Source organism: Spermophilus citellus (assembly GCF_964194105.1).
Source record: "Spermophilus citellus genome assembly, chromosome: 3".
Lineage (NCBI taxonomy): Eukaryota > Metazoa > Chordata > Mammalia > Rodentia > Sciuridae > Spermophilus > Spermophilus citellus.
Window position 1 is genome coordinate 148,291,918 of NC_138184.1, and position 21,162 is coordinate 148,313,079.

At 36.3% G+C, this 21,162-nt stretch overlaps 2 protein-coding genes across 4 annotated transcripts in view; one reads left to right on the top strand and one right to left on the bottom strand.

Annotated features, from left to right (window-relative positions):
* The window catches only part of LOC308643867 (protein FAM221A), a 330,925-nt gene that overhangs the window by 110,792 nt on the left and 198,971 nt on the right, over nt 1–21,162 (bottom strand). The gene's annotated exons all lie outside the window — the stretch shown is intronic.
* TRA2A (transformer 2 alpha homolog) lies at nt 136–20,300 on the top strand. Of its 2 annotated transcripts, none has more exons than XM_081284239.1 (8): nt 136–352; nt 10,771–10,904; nt 12,756–12,921; nt 14,171–14,359; nt 16,960–17,075; nt 18,109–18,237; nt 19,181–19,245; nt 19,399–20,300. In XM_081284239.1, exons 1-8 carry the CDS (start codon nt 317–319, stop codon nt 19,407–19,409), a joined length of 846 nt encoding a protein of 281 aa, XP_081140365.1. In that variant the 5' UTR covers nt 136–316; the 3' UTR covers nt 19,410–20,300. The 2 variants fall into 2 exon arrangements, with proteins under 2 accessions (XP_081140365.1, XP_081140366.1); XM_081284240.1 differs by having other exon boundaries at nt 138–352; nt 19,178–19,245; nt 19,399–20,299.

Genomic DNA, 21,162 nt, shown 5'->3' on the forward strand with positions numbered 1-21,162 from the left:
GTTCCAAAGCGCCCAGGCTAGCAACACACGCCACCCCCACGCATTTTGCCGGCGGGGCAAACACAAAGCCTCGCGGGAGGCGGGGATCGTGACGTCATAGAGAGCCCGCCCCCTTACGTCGCGCACTGGAGAGGCTAGGTTTCTGGGTGCGCGGGCGCCATTTTGCCGGAGCCTGCGACCGAGTGGGAGTGGAGTGAAGCGGCGGTTGTTGCCGACTCTTTCCTCCTCCCTACGGTCCAGTCAGCGGGTTGATCAGGCCATTGGCCCTCAAGCCGAGACTTGCCTCTTATTTAGTTCTGGGGAGCGTCTGGCCGACATGAGTGATGTAGAGGAGAACAACTTCGAGGGCAGAGTGAGTACAAAGCCGCGGGAGCCGTCTTCGGCGGCGGCCCGATGCTCGGGGTTTTACCGGGACTAGCGCGGTCGGGCCGGGTTGCGGGGAGTCCTGCGGGGCCCGCGGGGAGCAATCTCTGGAGCCATCGCGAGTGATTTCTCACATCCCAAGATGGCTTCTGGGTCCACTCCTTACCCAAACACTACAATTACTTCCCTCCCCCCTTTTTTGGAGACTGACTGGTACCTGGACTCCTGTCCTATCCCCACCTCCTCATTGCACCTTCCCTTCTCCCCGCCCCGAGGCTTGCTTACTTCTTTCTGAGGTGGGTCCCCGTCGCGGTGGGGTGGGAGGCGGCGGCAGGGAGTTCCCCACCCCGGCCGGATAGTGGTAGGTGCTTCCTGCGGTAGCATATCTGGAGACTCCCGAGCATCGTAGAGGGTCTCGGGGTCGAAAGTGCGCGGGGCTGTTGTCCGGGCGGGGAGTAGCTGGCGTGGGACTAGCTGGGGCCTGTGTCTCCTTGGCTCTCTATTGCAGTGAGCGGCCGCGTCTCTGTTGGAACCGGCGGCGTTGCGTCTATAAAGGCGAAAGCCTTGAGGTTGAAGGTGGGACGAGCCTAATGAAGTGGTTAGTCAACGACCGCACCGACCCTTAAGCGTTCTTAAGACGAGAGCTGTGAGGGGAAAACTACGCAAGGAGCCCTTTTCCCTTAATGTCCCTTTTTAACTTTGCTTTCACTTCAAAATTATGTGGAAATGCTATAACGACTTATTTTTTCTAATTCCTTGATGTTGGATTTTTTTTTTCTCTTTATATCTCAGCTTCTAATGCTTTTCTTCCTTTGACCTTTCATCTAAAAATTGACCACTCCTTTGCAGGTTTTTATGGTTAAAAAAAAAATTAAGAAGGAATTTTCTGTCTTTCTTTAATCTTACATAACGAATTTCTGGCTCAGTATTTTAAAAATAACTAGTCAGTTTATACTGTTCTCTTACTCAAAAGGTTACGTGAAAATTACAGGCCCACTTCACATTTCTCTTCTCACCCCTCCCCCAGGAAGAGAGGGCACAGAAGAAGGTTTTAATTATTTGGGGTCAGATGAATATAAACATCACAAAGAATGCATTATCCTTAATTAGGATAAGTGCTAGAACGTGTATTATCAGTGTTTGAGTTTTATTTCAGAAGTTATTGAAGTAGGGGAAATTGGTGGAAGTGAGTTAGTTGAAATCTGAAAACAAAAGCCCAGGCAACACGTTTCTGCTGTTGTGTTGGTATTTATTCTAGTCACTAGGGGAACCATAAAAAAAAAAAAAAAAAAAAAAAAACACTTGAGGGCTGTGCTGGATAGAATGAATTTGTCCTTTCTGTGGAAGTTTAGTATAGAAACACCTGGAATCAGTCAAATCAAAGCTGATTAAGATATTTAAAGCAATAGGGTAGAAACAAAGCTACATTTGAGATTAGATATTTTTAATGATATTTGGAGCATGGATATAATTGAACCTGCTCATTGTTTAGGGTGATAGATTTAGTGTCTCATAAGAAATGCTTAAGATCATGCAATAAAAATATTGGTAGTAGTTGTGTTTCTTGTTTGAAAATGTTCATATATGGAAAAAAATTTTATTGTCCATCTTCCTTTCAATTAACTTTAACAAAAAAAGTTTTTAATGCTTGTTTTAATTTGGTTTGTGGGATGTGGGCTACTAATGGGACCTTGATTTCTTTAGTTCTTTTTAATATGTCATCTAGTGGAGGAGACTAAGTTCTACTGTCATGTTACCCACCTATAAAAGTAACATGGGCTGATATTAACATTTATTTAATGGAAAGAGTAGGTTTGCTTTCCCCCCTCCCTTCTTGGCTATTTTTGGTTATAAAAAGTATTTTTGCCCTCCTCAGGGCACAGTGACACTTGCATGTAAACCCAGCAACTTAGGAAGCTGAGGCAGGAGGAGTTTCTAGTTCAAAGCCAACTTTTAGAAATTTAGCAAGACCCTGTCTCAAAGTAACAAGTGAAAAGAGCTGGGTATGTAGCTCAGTGGTAAAAGTACCCTGGGTTCAATCCCTAGTACCAAAAAAAAAAAAATGTTTTTTCCACAAGTGTAGTTTATTGTAAATAGTAGATTGAATAATTTCCATGTTCACCTGTTACGTCTTTTTACATTTTGTTTTTTGAGCTTTTTAGATTGAGGTGATTTATATGTAATTGGTTTGAAGAATTAGAAGAATGGGCTGGATGGTGATACATGCCCGGTGACTTGGGAGGCTAAGGCAGGAGGATCCCAAGGTCCAGGCCAGCCTTAGCAACTTAGCAAATCCATATCTCAAATACTACTACTACTACACATAATAATAGAAGAATGCTAGAAGTTTTTCTGGAGGATTACTCCCCCCCCGCCCCCCCAGCAGTTTGGCATTCATAAGTGAATTTGATTTTTTTTTTTTTTTAACTATAGTGACCTTTTTCGGCTGACTATAAACCAGCAGTTTAAATTTTATATATAATAAACTGCTGTGTCCTTGTGTTTGCAGCTAAAGATGTCTAAAGGTAACAGCACCCTGGCCTAGAAAATAATTTTTAAGTGAGGAGCCAGGCATGGTGGCACACACCTGTGATCCCAGCAGCTCAGGAAGCTGAGGCAGGAGGTTCTCAAGTTTAAAGCCAGCTTCAGCAAAAGCAAGGTGCTAAGCAACTCAGTAAGACCCTGTCTCTAAATAAAATGCAAAATAGGGCCAGGGGTGTGGCTCAATGGTGAACTGCCTCTGAGTTCAATCCTGGTATCAAAAAAAAAAAAAAAGAAGAATAATTTTTAAGTGAGGTGTGTAAGTAGTTGTCATCCTTTAAAAAAATTTTTTTAAACCATATTAGTAAAAACATTGAAAGGTCAGTATTCACATTTTAGGGTTATCAGAGGTGTTTGTGGAGATCATGAATCAAATTTGAATTAATGTTTTCCTCTCTGTAGGAGTTTTTAGCACTAATAAAGTGCATTTTCATTTAGTTTACCAACAGTGTATAAGATACATATTAATTCCATCTCAGTAAAAAGATGTTTAGAATTAAATGGAAACTTTCTAGATAGTTACGTTCTAGCAAGTATACTGGGGAAGTAGGACCGAAACTAGTGTAGCTTACTTTTTTTTGTAGCATTTTAGAATTTACCAGCCCAAAAATCTTTAATGCATTTTCTGTGTTTTACTGCTCATGATAATCTTGCAAGGACTGGAGTAGTGTTAGCATTTTAGAAATATAAAACTCATAGCTGGGGGCATAGCTCAGTGGTAGAATGCTTGCCTCACACTTGTAAGGTACTCAGCACCACATAAAAAATAAATAAGTAAAATAAAGATATTGTGTCCATCTTTAAAAAAAGAGAGAGACCCAAAAGACTGCAGTCAGGAATCTGAGATAAGTACTAGTCCACTATTCATATAAACACATTATGCTGTATATATTTTGGTTAACATTTGTGAAGAACACAATATTCTTCAGTGTCTCAGAGCCATTAATGGAGTTTGCCAAAAGCAGTTACTACAGCTTAATTTTCCATTTTAAATTAATGTTTCTTCCATTTTAAAGAATACAGTTAAAGAACTTTAGGGAGGAATTCCATTTTAAGTAATCCAAGGTAAAACTTGTTTAGAGCATCTGCTGCCTTTCTAATTAGGGCTAGCTAGGTGTTCTTGAGGGAAAGTGAACTTGAAGTCTAATTTGAGATGACTGACCATTCAAATCTGGGTAAAAGTAAGTGGTGTCTGATAGAATTAATAAGGAATTCAGAAAAGGAGTCAAGAAATGGGAAAGATTTACTTTGAGATATAAAACTTCCATTAGGTCTAAAGATTAGAGAAATTATTATTGATTATATAGGTATGCTAATGGAGAGGTTGTGCTAAGATAGTGAAAAAATAGATTTGAATAAATATGCAATCAAAAAGGTCCCTAAAGGAATTTGCTTGTGACATGTAATGTAAGTTAATATTTAAAATATTAAGTGGAAATGTCCTTTGGAATTGGGTATAAGATTGGCAATTAAGCTGTGGTTTAAAGACTCCTAGAGCCCCCCACAGCCACCTTTTCAAAACCCAACTATTCTGATATTCTGGTATAGTTAACAACATAGTTGCATGAATTAGTTCCAGAATACCAGCTAGCTATTGGCTCCTGTTCTCCCAGCAGCATAGCACTTGACCAGGGTACAAGACGACCTAGGCAGCTCTCTACAGCTGGAGTGGGAGTGGGAACAATCCCTTATATCTCATCACATTGACGTTGCAAAAGGGTAAAGTTTCCTTCCTTGTAATATGGTAGTATTATTAAACAGTTTTATGTCTTGGGTTTATTTTTATAAAGTTGAGTACCATCATTTATCCAATGATAAGTTCTTTTATGCTTTAATGCTTTTTTATTGTTTTCTCCCCTCGCTCTCATTTAAGCAAAGATTTTGCAAACTTGAAAAAGACCTTACAAAGTTCAAATTTTTACATTTGAAATTCTTTCACCGAAAGGTGCTAACTTGCTCAATATAAGTAAAAGGCAGGATTTTGTAAAGGAGCAGTGCAAGAAATTTAACCCACGGTTCATAACTGTAATTTTTACAGTTATGCCATATTATCTTATTCCTAAATGAGAATAGAGAGCCTTGATATTGAAAGAATATCAAGGGATTTAAATATTTAGGAATGAGTCTTTAAAAAAAAAAAAAACTTTGTGGACGTAAATGAACCGTACTTATTTACCTGTGGTATCCTAAAGTGTGAAATGGCATGAATATCAGCATTGGGTTTTTCTAAAATCTGCCTGACTGAAAACCTTTGATATTGATATTATCAGTGGGTACTCAGAAACCCAATAACTAGCCCTGAGGCCTTTGTAAAACATGTATATTCCTATATTAAGTGAATTAATATTGGTTGTTATTTGTTCATATGTTCTAACAGAAGATTTAGCTGGGCAGAAGTGGAAGTAAGACAATGGTAATAGATGAGGAAGAAAGAAATGCTGTAGAAAAGTTGAGAAAAGAATAATGCAAGGAAATGCAGTTCCTCTTCCCTCCTTTTAAGTTACTAATATATATAGTTGTGTATAATCCTTATTTTGTTGATATTATGATAATATGAGTGACTAGAACTGATGTGAAAAGAAAAGTTAGCTTTTCCTTGAAATTGAGGCCCAGTCATCTCACTTATTCAAGATTCATAAATACTCCATGATACCAGAAGATGAGAGCATAAGTAGAGAATATTGTAACAGGTTCTTAGTAGTTTGGGTTTAGTTGCTATTTGTTGGCTTTTTTTAATATAGCAAAATCACTTTAGTCCATATAAGTTTTTCTCTACCTTTGAAATTGTCACTTATACATCAGCTTTTAAAAATTAGTTTATTGTGAAAATTTAGGAGATTTTATGAGCTTTATTTAAGATTTGTACAGAATTTTACAAGAAAATTCACAATTGTGGCATGAGTTTTATAAGTGGCAATTACTAAATTATTTATGATAAAATATTCCCCAAATTATTCCAAACTTTTGAGAATGTGTAGACATGCAATTTTAGAATATATGTAAGCCTTTGCAGATTGAGGCATCAACCTCAGAATGCAGTAGACGGGTATGATCTTAAAGGAAGGGAAATTATTATTTGAAATTAGATAATATGAGTGATCTGTTTTCTCTTTAAGAGATTGCTCTAATAGCGGTTAGGTTTAAGAAGAAACCAGAAGTATTTTATCAGCCTGACAATCTGTAAAAGAAATACCTTATCGTACCCTAGAACTGTTATTTCTAGGGGCTGAAAAAAATAAAATTGAGAAAAATACAAAAGATTTCTTACAAGAATGAAGTTGTTAGTATAATATTGTAAGGTATTTGGGTAATTAAAGTGTATTCTGTCTTCTGAGGACACATAATTTAAATTCACCAATGTATTTCTATGGAAATCTCCAATTTTATAAAGTAGAGGAAAAATATTGTTAGAAAGTTTGTTTTACACCCATAGGCATGCATTTGTGTAAATTTGGCACTATTACCTGGCTAATATTTGCCTGGCCTTGATATTGGAATGAGTTATAGTATGATTTTTTTTTTTTTTTATTGGTTGTTCAAAACATTACAAAGCTCTTTTTTTCTTTTTTTTTTTTTTTTTTTTTTTTTTTTTTTTTTTTTTTTTTTTTTTAGAGAGTGAGAGAGAATTTTTAATATTTATTTTTTAGTTCTCGGCGGACACAACATCTTTGTTGGTATGTGGTGCTGAGGATCGAACCCGGGCCGCACGCATGCCAGACGAGCGCACTACTGCTTGAGCCACATCCCCAGCCCCATTATTAGTTTATTTTTAATGAGTATTAAGTGCTAAGCATGTAGATTTTGTTGGAATATTTTTTTTCCCCATCTATAATATACTGGCTGAATTAAGGACTATTTTTTTTTGCAGTAGGAATTATTCTTATCTGGTGATAATTTGTGCATATAACAAACACCAAAACAAAACCTTTTGAAGTGGGTTGTTTATAGTATGTAAGGTAGACTGGGTATCCTATTTAAGATGCTTGTTAAAATTTGATATTAAACGAAAAAATGTTGATTGATTCAGTGATTGTTGGATAAGCCAGATTACTGAGGAATTCATTGAATTCCTTGATGAGACGGCTGTAAGAACAGGTTAGTCTAACGAAAGGGGGAAGATATTACCCCTTCCCATCATTTATTTGTTTGTTTGTTTTGTATTTGCAACTCTTAAATTTAGCTTCCAATTTCTAAATCATTTTATAATTTTTTTTTTTTAAAGTTGAAATTAGCAGGGCATAATGGCGCACACCTGAAGCCCCAGCAATTTGGGAGGCTAAGATGGAAGAGTCTTTTTAAGCCCACAAGTTTGAGACCAGCCTGGCCAACATAGTGAGACACCACCTTCTCAAAAAAAATGAATAAATATTGAAATTATTTCATTATGAAGACAGGTCAAAGATAGAAAAGGATTATCTAGTTTTTGTCTTCTATGAAGGACTTAACTAAAGCTTGATTACTAATTCAGAGTTTAGTGAAAATAGCATTTATTTGGTAATAGTATTTGGAAAATGTTGTATTTAAATGATAAATACTAATATGACCATCTTTCAATAATGAGTATATTTTGGTATACTAAAAGTGTCTAAAGAATTGTTATTTTGAACCTAGCAGTTAATTCTGTAGGTTAAGATTACTAATAGTTGAAGGATATAGGAGTTAGAGCTAAGAGTGTGACTATTTCTTAACCTTGGATGAATCCATGAAGAACCTCATACAAAGTTAGATTTTGTGGAGCTGAAAGGGTAGACAGCAAAGGAGGTGAGGTATTGGTGACACCCTAAATGATAAACAGCAAAGCTGCTTTTAACATTTGTTGATGTTGGGCTGGGATTGTAGCTCACTGGTAGAGCACTTGCCTACCATGTGTGAGGCCCTGGGTTTGAATAAATTAAATAAAAGTCCATCAACAACTAAAATAATAAAATTTTGTTGATGTCTTTTTAAAAGATATCCTGTCAGGCCAGGCATGGTGACACACACCAATAATTCCAGTTTACTGGGAAGATTGAGGCAGATCACAAATTCAAGACCACCCTGGGATGGGCTGGGGATGTGGCTCAAGCGGTAGCGTGCTCGCCTGGCATGCGTGCGGCCCGGGTTCGATCCTCAGCACCACATACCAACAAAGATGTGTCCGCCGAGAACTAAAAAATAAATATTAAAAATTCTCTCTCTCCTCTCTCACTCTCTCTTTAAAAAAAAAAAAAAAAGACCACCCTGGGAGACTTAGCAAGATCCTTTCTCAAATTTTAAGAAAGGACTGGTGGTGTAGTTCTTACATTGGAGCACTTAAGATAACACTGAGTTACCTTGTTCACACTAATTTCTGAGAAATAATTTTCAGCAACTGTTAATTATGTTTATGAGAGGAGACTTCAAAGTCATAATTGCACATATTTGGACCATTATGTTTTTGTCATGTTCTAAAAAAACTTCAAATAAACCTTTGGTTTTAATTTTTATTTCTGTCATGGCAAAGTTAAAAGTTTAAGTGCCTTTCAGTTTAAAGCCTTCTAATTATACATGTATGTATTATAAAAGCTGTGGTGATGTTTGTAGATACAATTCCCAGCCACTGCTGTTCAATGGAGCATAAATGAATATTATGTCAGAGGGTCTGTTTTATAGAAGGAAAAGCTGAAGATATTCTTATCAGTTTAGTTACTGAACCCGCCTGTGAAACTGTAATTACAAGCAAATTAGCCATGCCTTTTTCTCTTTCTTTGTTTTCTTTTTAAAGCACTGAATATGCTGCTCTAAGCATCTGTCCCGGAATTTAGAGAGTATCTAAAATGTGGTAGTTAAATGGGAAAGGTTGGTATTGAACAAAAAGTAGTTAAAAAATAGTTTTGTTTTCATATGGAAAAAAAATAGGCCTACCAGCATTATTATAATTCTGGATAAATAAGTCCTTGGAGGTAAAAGTTTTAAGAAAGCGCTTTTTTTAAAAAAGTTGTGTCATAGTCGATATGGTATAAATAAAAATTGGTGTGAAATTGGAATAATTATTTATACATTAATAATCAGGCATAAATGGGCAGAGGAGCCAAATTGTCCATTATGTTTTAGTGATAAAGTGCCTAATGTTTGTCAAATAAGCTTTTAATCAGTTATAAATAAATGTATTTGGAAAGTTTTGATTTACACCCAACTTTTTCAGAAACCAGTGTTGCAATATAGGAAATATAGTCACCAAAGGAATTATAAGTATACATAAATACATAAAATACATAAAAGCTGAATTTAAAAAAGGTAGAATCAAGCCAGGCACAGTGGCACAAGCCTGGCTTGGGAGGCTGATTCAGGAGGATCTCGAGTTCAAAGCCAGTCTCAGCAAAAAGCAAGGTGCTGAGCAATTCACTGAGACTTGTCTCTAAATAAAATACAAAACAGGACTGGGGATATGACTCGGTGGTTGAGTGCCCCAAGTTCAATCCCCAGTTACCCCATCCCTACTCTCCCCCCCCCAAGGAAAGGTAGGATCAAAAATGATACAATTTTTGTAACATGGTGAATTTTTGTATTTCCTGGAGAATATAGCACTTTAAAGTGGCACAGCTGTAAAATGCAAAATATATATTTTAAAGAGTTTCAAACCAAAGAGGATAATTAAAATTTTTGTGCTTCCTCTTTTCCCTTAGTTTTTGCCATTTATTATCTGTCTTTATAACCAGTCTTTCTGGTTAAATCAAAATAAGCAGAGATAGTAAAACAGAATTGGAAGGTGTTAGTAATTTTACTGACTTTTTGATTCCTTTGATCCTTTGGCATGTATGCTGTAATGTATGAGTTTAGATAGTTGTGTACAGCTATTTCAGCCTGGGATGCTTTACTTTAACAATATCTCGATTTCTTAGCATGACTTAGTAAAAGCGTATTCTAAGGTCAGTAAGAATCTTCAGGTTTAAAATAGTGGAAACTTAACACGTAGGTGGGGGGAAATTACACTTTATGTTAGATTTGTTTGAATTAAGTATTTATATTAAAATTGTTCACATTTTAGGTATTAGAATGAAACATGAAAGGGGAGGAGGGTAAAGAGATGGTTTAAAAAAACATTTAGAGAAATTCAGTAGATTCTCTTTGTTAGAAACTACACTTTTGAACAATTTTAAAGATTATAAAATTGCCTTTTTTTTTTTTAATAAACTAGTTATTTGCACTTTACCTGCTGGCTTTTCCATTTGGTAGATAACATTCTGAACTCCAGCAGAGTTTTATAATCCCCACGTGCTTAAATATACTAAATGTTCTTTTTCCATTAAGGTTAATGTTCGTGAAGAAATTGAAGAGTTTTTTCCAAGAATGTGGAAGATAAATCAAGATAAAAGAAGGCTAATGAAAAGTATTAAAGATCAGAAAATTAAAATTGAATGGGGGAAAAAATTGAACAGAAGATTGGTCAGATAGAAGCACTTGAATATTTTTTTAAGGCTATTTTGAATTGTTTGAATTGGGGAAGAATACACGAAGTATGAAAAATGAAAAACTCAATGAAGAATGAAGAGAAGTAGAAAGCAAGAGTGAAGTAGAATTAAAAGAATCTGGAAGAATGAATGGGTCCTAGGTTAAGTAAATGTATGGTTTATGTTCCAGTGTCTGTATGATCAAGTTGTAGATGAATTTGCATGATTACTTAGTTAATAGAGAATTGGTGATCTGGTTCAAGTAGGGAATTATTGAGGACAGTTAGCAGTATTAACAATGGGTTATTAATGAGCTGAAATTTTTTTCTGGAGGGTGTTGCCTAACCATTTGTTTTTCAGGAGCAATCAATATAAAAAAAAAATTACGCTACATTAAATGTTAGGTGTTAGGCATCTACGGGACCAGTGCCATTTGTAATACTGTCTTCTTTGTTAGGAGTCTCGCTCTCAGTCAAAATCTCCAACGGGAACTCCTGCTCGTGTAAAATCGGAGAGCAGGTCAGGATCTCGTAGTCCATCAAGGGTTTCCAAACACTCTGAATCCCATTCTCGGTCAAGATCAAAATCCAGGTAAGTGTGTTTAAAATAAAGCCTCAGATGTTTTATGTGTGTTGGGTTTGGTTTGGTTTGGTTTTATGGCAAAGGGATTTTATGAAATTCTTCCTTATGGCTGCATTTTGAACAGAAATTTCACCAAAGGCTCATAAAATAGTTTTTCTCAGACTCTAGAATTTAGAAATTAATATTTTCTAGATAAATTAAGAGTCTCAGCACAGTTAATCTATTGGATAATAGCTATTAAAACAAATACATTGATTGACTTAAATGAACTTGAGAATCAGTGTATGGTTGTATGCCAACAATATTTGGTGCAGCAAAAATGACAATTTTGAAGTTGTGAAGTGGTACACACCTATAATCCAAATTACTCCTTAGGTTGAGGCAGAAGGATCACAAGTTGGAAGCCAGCCTTAACAATTTAGTGAGGCCCTGTCTCAAATGAATAAAAATGACTCAGTGGAAAGCATTTCTGGGTTCAATCCCCAGTAGCAAAAAAGAGTTTTATTCCACATACATATTTTATCTAAAAATTATGTATGACTCCTATGTCCAGGTTGAAACACTGGTCCATTATAATTGGAGGGGGGACAACTCCAGATAATCAGAGACCCACCACTGACAAGATAACAGACTACTGCAAAGTTCACGGTTTCACATGGCCCAGGTCTGTTAGGCTGGAATTTTTTAAAAGCCTGGACAGTTGTTTGCCAAGTCATTTTTATTTCTGGAGTAAAGACATAGTTGTCTTTTAATAGAGTCTGCTTGCAAAGGAGCATAATATAAAAGAATCATTTAAAAGGCTGCACTTTGGCAGGTGGGGTTGTGCATGTGGCCCAGTGGTAGAGCACTTGCCTAGCATGTGTAAGGCACTGGGTTTGATTCTCAGCCTCACATATAAATAAATGAATAAAATAAAGGTCTATTAATGTCTTTAAAAAAAGAAAAAGCTGCGCTTTTCTTGAGGTCCACAGCTGTGGTGTTTCCTCAGAAGTTTTATGCATCTTAGCAGATTGTATTCTTTTGGTATTCTCTAAACACATCTCCATGTCTTTGGTGGTGGTGATACAAGACACTGAACCCAGGGGCACTTGAGGTAGGGTCTTATTAAAGTTGCTGAGGCTGGCCTTCAACTTGGTCCTTCAGCCTCAGCCTCCAGTTATCTACATAGGCAAATTCTATTAAGTCTTCCAGCTTTATTGCTTGCTTTTTTAGTTCTGTAAAAATCTTCCCTCATTTATTCCCTTCCTCCTTATGCTATGTTGGGGATTGAATCGACGGCCTTGTACCTGCTAGGCAAGACCTTTACCACTGAGTTACATCCCTAACTCTTTTCAAAATTTCTATTTTGAGACAGGTTCTTGCTAAGTTGCTCCGGTTGACCTTAAACTTGTGATCTTTCTGCCTCAGCCTCCCAAACAGCTGAGATTACAAGCATGTACCACCATACCCAGCCTGTCCTTATGCCATTTTTAATTTTCTGGCCCTTAGCATTTATAACATTTATGAAATATGTTATAGAAGCTATTTTGTAGACTGATACCACAGCTGGAAAGAAGGTAGAGCTTTAACATGATTGTAAGGTAAGGTGAAAGGGGTGAATCTAGAAGGGATAGACCAAAAGAAGGGAGGAGGTTGCTGTGACTTAAGAAAACAAGAATACCTTTTTCTTGGAAAGGACACAGGAGTAGAGGGACTAAGGGTGTAGCTCAGTGGTAGAACACTTGTTTGATTCCCTAGGCCCCTTTCAAAAAGAAAAAAGACAAAAGAGCTGAGAACAGGCATGGATATTTGTACACATCCTTGGAAAAAAGTGTTGGCCATTTGTTCCAGTATTTTTACCTACATTTGTTTTTCTCAAAGGTCAAGGTCAAGAAGGCATTCTCATAGACGTTATACTCGATCCAGATCCCACTCTCACTCTCATAGGAGAAGATCTCGAAGTAGGTCGTATACACCAGAATACCGACGGAGAAGGAGCCGAAGTCACTCTCCAATGTCTAACAGGAGAAGACATACAGGCAGCAGGGTATGTGGGTATAAAAGTTAATGAAAACTTATTTTTCTCTTTCTTGAGTGTAATCATGGCATAATGTCTTCCTTTTATGAGAGATAGTCATTGTTTTAGAAATTGGTACTCCAGAAACATTCTTAACAAATTTAACTTTGGAAATAAAAGGAATACCTTTTATGTTATGGATATGCTAATAAAAGAAATGCCACCATCATAACAAGCCTACATTTCATGATAGCTTCTATAATGGGGGTATAGTATCTTGATTTTTTTTTAATTTTGTTTTAATTAGTTACACATGACAGTACAATGATCTTGACATACATTTGAATCAGATGGGGTATAATTTCTCATTCTTAGTGTACAGGTTGCAGAATCACATTGGTCATACAGTCACGTATATACATACAGCAATAATAATGTCTATTTTATTCTGTTTTTTTAGTTATTTTTAAAAAGATAAAATTTGGGGATAAATGAGCTCTAAGAATTAAAAATGAAAAGCATAAAGGGTGAGATAATTAATGCAGAGTTTTACCATAATAGGGAGAAACCAAGAAAATATCAAAAGTTATGCAGTAGTAACAACCAACACTTTTATTTTCTTGTTAGGAAATGAGTAAATCTTGGATGTGTGATATTGAGGTGTTTTTGGTTTTGTTTGCTAGTTGACCAAACTCAGGTTTCAGTCAGTCTACACAGAATATGTCAGTATTTAATGATTAGAAATTTGTATTTTTAATTTTAAAATGTGGCTCATGGAAACATTGAAAGTAGTATATCCTTGCTACATAAGAAAATGGGGACTGGGACTGTAGCTCAGTGGCAGAGCGCTTGTCCAGCATGCATCAGCCACTATGTTCTATCTTCAGTACCACATAAAAATAAACAAATAAAATAAAGGCATTCTGTCCATCTACAATTCCAAAAAAAGAAAAGAAAAAGAAATGGAGAGTTCTAAATTAGTAATTCCAAGTCAGACTAAATACTAATCCATCAGGGATATACAGGACAAATTCTTGGGATATGTTCTGAAAATTACTGGGCTAAAAGTAAAATTGTTTTTATTCAGGCTATGACTAGAAAGTATATTCCATAGAAAATCTAAATGCTCTGAACTGTAAAATGTGGTTCATCTGCTTTAGTTCCATAAAATTTTATTTCCAAATAACTAGAAACAATATATTCTATGTGAGGTAGGTGGGGTGTTTGAAACAAAATATTTTTATTTTAATTAGAGCTTAATAACGTCTTCATCCAATAGGCGAATCCAGATCCCAACACTTGTCTTGGAGTTTTTGGGCTCAGTTTATACACAACAGAGCGAGATCTTCGTGAAGTATTTTCTAGATATGGACCATTGAGTGGTGTCAATGTGGTTTACGACCAACGGACTGGACGATCACGGGGATTTGCTTTTGTGTATTTTGAGAGAATAGATGACTCAAAGGAGGTAAACTTGATTTTTTAAATTTTCATTTTGAGAAAATTTTATATTCGTGAGCATAGTATTGATTTACTATTAAAAGTTAACTAATTCCCATTTCCGTAAACATTGTTTCTTCTCATACTCCAATTCAAACTCACCCTTTTCGTGTTACAATTAGAATAGCCAAAGTTTGACTTTTCCGCTTTTTTTCTGGTGTAGATATATATATCCTGATTGAAATATGTTTTTGTAAACTGGGATGTATATTTTAAGTTAATGGAAAATGTAAAGTGTGTTTTTTTTTGTTTTTGTTTTTAATAAACCACATTGATGACTCTGAACAGATGATTAAATTGAGTGACATTTAAACTTATGTCTGAGCCAGGCGTGATGATCCACACCTGTAATCCCAGTGTCTCAGAGGCTGAGGTAGGAGGTTCACAAGTTCCAGGCCAGCCTCAGCAACTTAGTGAGGTGAGACCACAAGAAATGATCCTTGTAATAAAAGCAGTAATAAGAACAGGTATATCTTTCAAAAATAATAGATGATATTGTCATCTAGTGCCTGTAATCCTGGCTACTTAGGAAGCTGAAGTATAGGATCAGTTGAGACCAGGAGTTTAAGATCAGCCTAAGTAATATAGCAAGACCCTGTCTCAAAAAAAAAAAAAAAATCTATAATGCCAGAAATTGCGCCCTATAACACAGGATCAGGAGGCCCAAAATGTTAAAGAGTGTCAGGGTAGAGAAACCTTTGATAATCTTAACTAAGGTAATACTTTAGATCTCGAATATCTTAATTTGTCATTGTGCGGACTTTTTTGTTGTTATGTATTTGTGATTTGTTTTCCTATTCTCAAACAATAGAGGTGTAAATTTAGAAATATTAAGATATGGGGCCTAAAATACAAAGTGCAAAACAAAAACAAATTTTTTCTTGTGATAATTTTTTGTCTTAGCTTTTTTTTTTTTTTTTTTCCTCCCCTTGGTTTATTTCTGGGTAAAGTTAGAATGGCGATGTTACTTAGGTTCCAAAAACTTACTTCAAATATTTTCATTTGCTAAAGTGTTTAAAATATCATTGTAATTATTATCTTGGTGCTTAGGGCAAAGTGATGGGAATGTGAGCTCAGATACCAATGACTTTAGGAGCACTTTTTGGCAGGTTGAGTTTCTTTATATTTGAAGTTCACTAGGTGGCAGTGTGTTGTAAGTCATGGCTTGGCTAATTAAAGATTGCTAGCTAAACTGCATTTTCTATTTTGAGTTGACCAGACTGAAACCAGTTACTTCCAACCTCAATTATACAGACTTCCCATAGGTTATGTGGTTTCTACTGTATGGCTGTGGCTGTCTCTACTTCTTCTGCACAGGCCTTCTGAAATGGCTTAGCTGAAATATGTATGAACTACAAAAACCAATGCTGTTAATAAACTCTTCACCCTTATTTGAAAGAACAGCTTGGAAATTTCAGGTTTTGGAATTTAAAATAGAAAATGTTACATTTATTACAGTTTTGTTGTTTCAGAAACTTATTTATTAAGATATAAATAATTGTTTTCTTAAGGTGGAGGGTTTTTTAGCCAAAAGGACCCTTTCAAAGTTGTTCTTTTGAAAGATGAAACCAAAAGATACATTATTTTATTTGTTTATTTAGTGCCAGGGATTGAACTCAGGGGCACTCGGCCACTGAGCCGCATCCCCAGCCCTATTTTGTATTTTATTTAGTTGCTTAGCACCTCACTTTTTGCTGAGGCTGGCTTTGAACTTGCGATCCTTCTGCCTCGGTCTCTCAGGCCACTGGATTGCAGTCATACGCACCACTGTGCCTGGCTGAGATCTTGATTATAAGTAGGAAGAATAGCTCTTTGAATCTTAAAGTAAAATATTGTGAATTACATTAAAATCGTGTATCGTTATTGGTTTCTTCTCAGCAAGAGACTGGAAAAGGTAGTACCATAAATGTGTGTGCTTCTATACCTTTAAATCTTCTTTATCAGCATATTGGACTGCAAACTGAAGAACAAGAAATAAGGAAGTCAGGTGTGGTGGCACACACCCTATAATCCCAGCGACTTTCCAGGCTGAGGAAGGAGGATCAGAAGTTCATGCCAACCTCAGCAACTTAGTGAGAACATCAAAATGAAAAACAAAATGGACTAGGGAGGTAGCTCAGTGGTTAAGCACCCCTGAATTCGTTCCCCAGTTCAAAAGGGGGGGGGGTAAAATCAGGTTACAGAGAAAATCTAGTTAAAACTTGGCCAACATTCTTAGTATTTTGAAGTCAGTCTTTATAAATAAATGTCTGAGGACTGAGGAAGTATGAAATGCAGCCTACCTGGGCAAGCTACAGAAAGTTTAGATTGAAAAGATGAACATGGAGTGGGAACTCAAGACACAGACATTTGAGGGGAAGGTGTATTAACTTCTCTTTTGAATAAATTTAAATATTTTCTGGACAGTTTTGAGGTCTAGAAATGTCAGAATCCCCTGCACTGCTGTGTTGTTTTCAAATTAGATGAGTTTATTTGGATTTCAGATAATTTTGCACTTAATATTTAAGTAATTATTACTTCAAGGCCAGTGAATTATACATGACTTTCTGTGCTTGTTCTCCTTTACAGGCTATGGAAAGGGCAAATGGAATGGAGTTGGATGGTAGAAGAATTCGTGTGGATTATTCTATCACTAAGAGAGCGCACACACCTACACCTGGCATCTACATGGGCAGACCAACTCAGTAAGATCTCACATTGCCTAGAGCTGAGACTGGGGCTTAGTGGTAGAGCATTTGCCTAGCATGAGACCCTGGGTTCAATCCCTAGTGCACAAGGGAAAAAAATTGTTTTTCATAAACTAAACTGTAAGAGCCAGAAATCTATGAGAAATGTAATGAGGAAATATTTTTTCCTGTCATTTAATTTACATACATTCTCAGAATTCTTTCAATATATTTTTAATATTTATAGTTTATTAAAATATTAATAAATAAGCAAAATATGATGTTTATAAGCTATTGCAAATATAATTCTGGCTTTTCTCCTGGTTTGTTCAAGAAGAACTGTGTGTGTGTGTGTGTGTGTGTGTGTGTGTGTGTGTGGTAGATTGACATAATATCTTTATTTTTATTTATTTTTTATGTGGTGCTGAGGTTCCAGCCCTTTACCATTGAGCTACAACCCCAGCCCGAATAAGAAAATTTTTAAGTATTAGAAAAATATTACATGCTATTCATTTGTGTCTCTGTTCCTATGTGACCTGGGAAGCCTCTCTATATAAGGATTATTTATTGATATTACTGTTTATTTAGGAAGAAAATAAGGTAAAATCATAAATGATATATAATTTGTTTTGTAGATACGTGATGTTTATGTTACGGTGCATTGCATAGATTGAATTCAGTAGTAAATGGGCCAGGTGCAGTGTGCACACCTGTAAGCCCATTGGCTCAAGAGGCTAAGGCAGGAGGATTGCAAGTTCAAAGCCAGCCTCAGCAAAAGCAAAGCACTAAGTAACTCAGTGAGACCCTGTTGCTAAATAAAATACAAAATAGGACTGGGGATGTGGCTTAGTGGTCAAATGCCTCTGAGTTCAATCCCCAGTACCAAAAGGGGGGAAAAAAGAAAGAAAAGAAATATAAGCATTTGACCTGAAGGGTAGTACTTCTTAACTGTTCTCCTTTCATTTTTTTTTTTAAGCTGCTGATTTTTATTAAATGGTCCCAGAAAAAGGATCATTGACACTAAAGTGTAATGTTTTATATTTTTCTTTAGTAGTGGTGGTGGCGGTGGCGGCGGAGGTGGAGGTGGTGGTGGAGGTGGTGGCAGGCGTCGAGATTCTTACTATGATAGAGGATATGATCGTGGATATGACAGATATGAAGACTATGATTACCGGTACAGGTAATGTTTTAACTTTGAAATTTTTGTTCTAAATTAGATGGCATCTCTATTATTTGGCACTTATGTGTTTGATCTGTATGAATAAAAAGTGAATGTTTGAGCTTGACTTAGCATTGGCCCCAGATGCTTGGGAGGCTGAGATGGGAAGATCACTTGAAATCAGGGAATCAAGGCGAGACTGGGCAGCATAGTAAGACCTTGTCTTTAAAAAGAAAAACCAAGCTAGATGCAGTGGCATACACCCGCAATCTCAGCAATTTGATGAGATTCTGTCTCAAAGTAAAAAAGAACTAGGGAGTGTAATTCAGTAGTAAAGCACCCCTGGCTTTTCTCCTAATCCTGTCCAAGAAGAATTTTTTTTTAAACCCCTGGGGTTTTTTATTTAAAAAAAAAAAAAAAAAAAGCCATGCATAGTTGGCACACTCCTACTCCCAAGAGTCTGAAGCAGGAAGAGGATCACAAGTTTAAGGCCAGCCTCTGCAGCTTAGCAAGTCACTTATCTCAAAATAAAAAGGACTGGGGATGTAGTTTTGTGGTAGAGAACCCATATATTCGGTCCCCAACGCCACAAAAAAATATAAACAAAAAACTCAGTGGCCCGGGAGGCTGAGACAGGAGGATTGTGAGTTCAAAGCCAGCCTCAGCAAAAAGTGAGGTACTAAACACAGACCCTGTCTGTAAATACAATACAAAAAAAAAAGGGGGGGGCTGGGGTTGTGGCTCAGTGGCTAAGTGCCCCTGAGTTCAATTCCTGGTACTACCCCGATCCCACCCCACCCCCCAAAAAAAGTGTAAATCATATTATTTTGAGACAGGGCCTGGTTAAATGACTAGGGCTCACTATTTTGAGTGGTGGGGAATTTTTTTTTAATTATCATCTGCCTTGGTAGAGAGTGTGTGTGTGTGTGTGGTATACTAAGTGATCTTTTATTTCTTACAGAAGAAGGTCGCCTTCTCCTTATTATAGTCGATACAGATCACGATCAAGATCTCGCTCCTATAGCCCAAGTATGTGAACTTTGCTTTTGTAGCATTAAAACTTCATTTCTCATTAATGGCTTATTATAGAATATTAGGATTTATGTGGTAGCTGTTAATAGTTGGGAAAACATTAGGTAAGTTGAACTATAATTGTTAACATTTTTGTTCTTTCTCTTTCAGGACGCTATTGATAATGGAATGGTTGCAGTTGAGGACTTTTTCCCCCCCTTTCTCCTTCCCCTCTCTCTTTTTTATTCTGGAGTTTCCCAAGCTTCTGATTCTTCCTACTCCTTAAAAAAAAAAAAGAAAAAAATCCTTGATTTATTTAGCTTCTACACTTTTTCAGTTGCATTGCTGTTTTCCACCCCTTTTATTATACTCTTAAAGGATGTAATTGTTGTCATTTTGAGTAGTTAAACACCTTGAGTTAAAAAAAAGGAGAACCCAGTGTTAAGTTTTTGTATCATTTTTCTTTGCCTTTACAGAGGATTAACTCCTAGCTAATTATGAGGAAAGAAATGATCTTTTTAAAGCTTTCATGTCAGATATTGTATTAGACACTGTATTAGAGATCTGCATTTATGAGGACTCCTTTTTTAACTTTTTTTGGGGGGGAAGATAGTAACATGAAGTAGTTCAGTCATGTCACATTTGTCTGAAGTGGCATAGAACAAATAGTTGAGTGTAAAAAGTTTGAAGCTATAGAAGAAAACACTTGGACATTTCTTTTGAAGAATGTTAATTTTTGAACCCTAAAAATTAAGTCACTTTTTTAGAGATTAAAAGCTTGTGGATTCCTACAAAACATGTTGTATTTGAAATACATCTGTTAAACTTTACAAACTTAAAGTGTGATTTTTTGTGTGTGTGTGTGAAACTCATTGAGTTAGGTATATCCTTAATAAGTGAAAGACAACCCTTTATTTATTATTTAGAGCAATTGTATAGTTTGCTGTTAGAAAATTTGTTATTAGGACATTGGTTAAGCAGGCTATTATATAGGATAGAGTCCTTAGAAGATACATGTGGGAGAAAAGTAGTTTTCTTTCAAATAAAAGTTACTTCTTGGAAAACGGGATTGTCTCTTTATTTTGATACAGTGGAAAAATAAAACTGGATTGATTTGGAACCAGTTCTTCCTTTTCTCTGCATTCCCCTAATATGTATCCATACATAAAGTTTTACCCATTCTGAGTTAATTTCCTGAACACTCAATGTGCAACACTTGTCTACTCTGATATTTTAAAACCCTTGTTTGTTCATTTTTTTCTTTTAGTGAACCAGGTAGCAAATACTGAGTATTCAGTGTCAGTATCTTGCTGTAGGAAAGATAAATAGGTAGTTCATGTCCAGGTTTTTGTTTGTTAGTTTGTTTTGCCAGTAAAGGATATCCTAATAGGTTTTAGTTAAATGAGGTTGTTAAAGACTGGGAGAGTCATTGCCTTAAAGAGAACATGAGTTTGGTAGAATGCCTATTACCAAAAAGAAGACCCAGCTGTGGTGGTGCACTCCTGTAATCCCAGCAACTCAGGAGGCTGAGGCAGAAGGATCGAAAGTTCAAAGCCAACCATAGCAACTTAGCTAGACCCTGTCTCAATAAAATGGTTGGGGATGTGGCTCAGTGGTAAGGAGCCCTTGGATTCTGTCCCCAGTACCCAAAAATAAGAAACCGTTGACTACAGAAATACTTGAAAGACTTATGTAGAATATTAGCAACAGTGAAAACAGCCACGTGAAGGACAATAAAGACTGGTATATGTTAAAATTACATGTTATGGAAAATAAAGGAATGGGATACAAGTATTTTTCACAGGGGGAGTTCTGTCATTGACCTAGATCACCAGCTTCTCTTGTTTTTCTTCCACGTTTACCTTTTAAATTTTGAGATGGTCTCCCCAGACTGGCCTTGAATTTAGAATCCTCCCCTCTACTGAGTTAGGGATG

Bases quoted from the DNA above. Each gene is read 5' to 3' on its own strand.
- TRA2A (XM_081284240.1), top strand. From the start codon at position 317: ATGAGTGATGTAGAGGAGAACAACTTCGAGGGCAGA. The intron at 10,905-12,755 runs GTAAGTGTGTTT...TTTTTCTCAAAG, and splicing joins CGGTCAAGATCAAAATCCAG to GTCAAGGTCAAGAAGGCATT. The intron at 17,076-18,108 runs GTAAGATCTCAC...ATTTTTCTTTAG, and splicing joins TACATGGGCAGACCAACTCA to TAGTGGTGGTGGCGGTGGCG.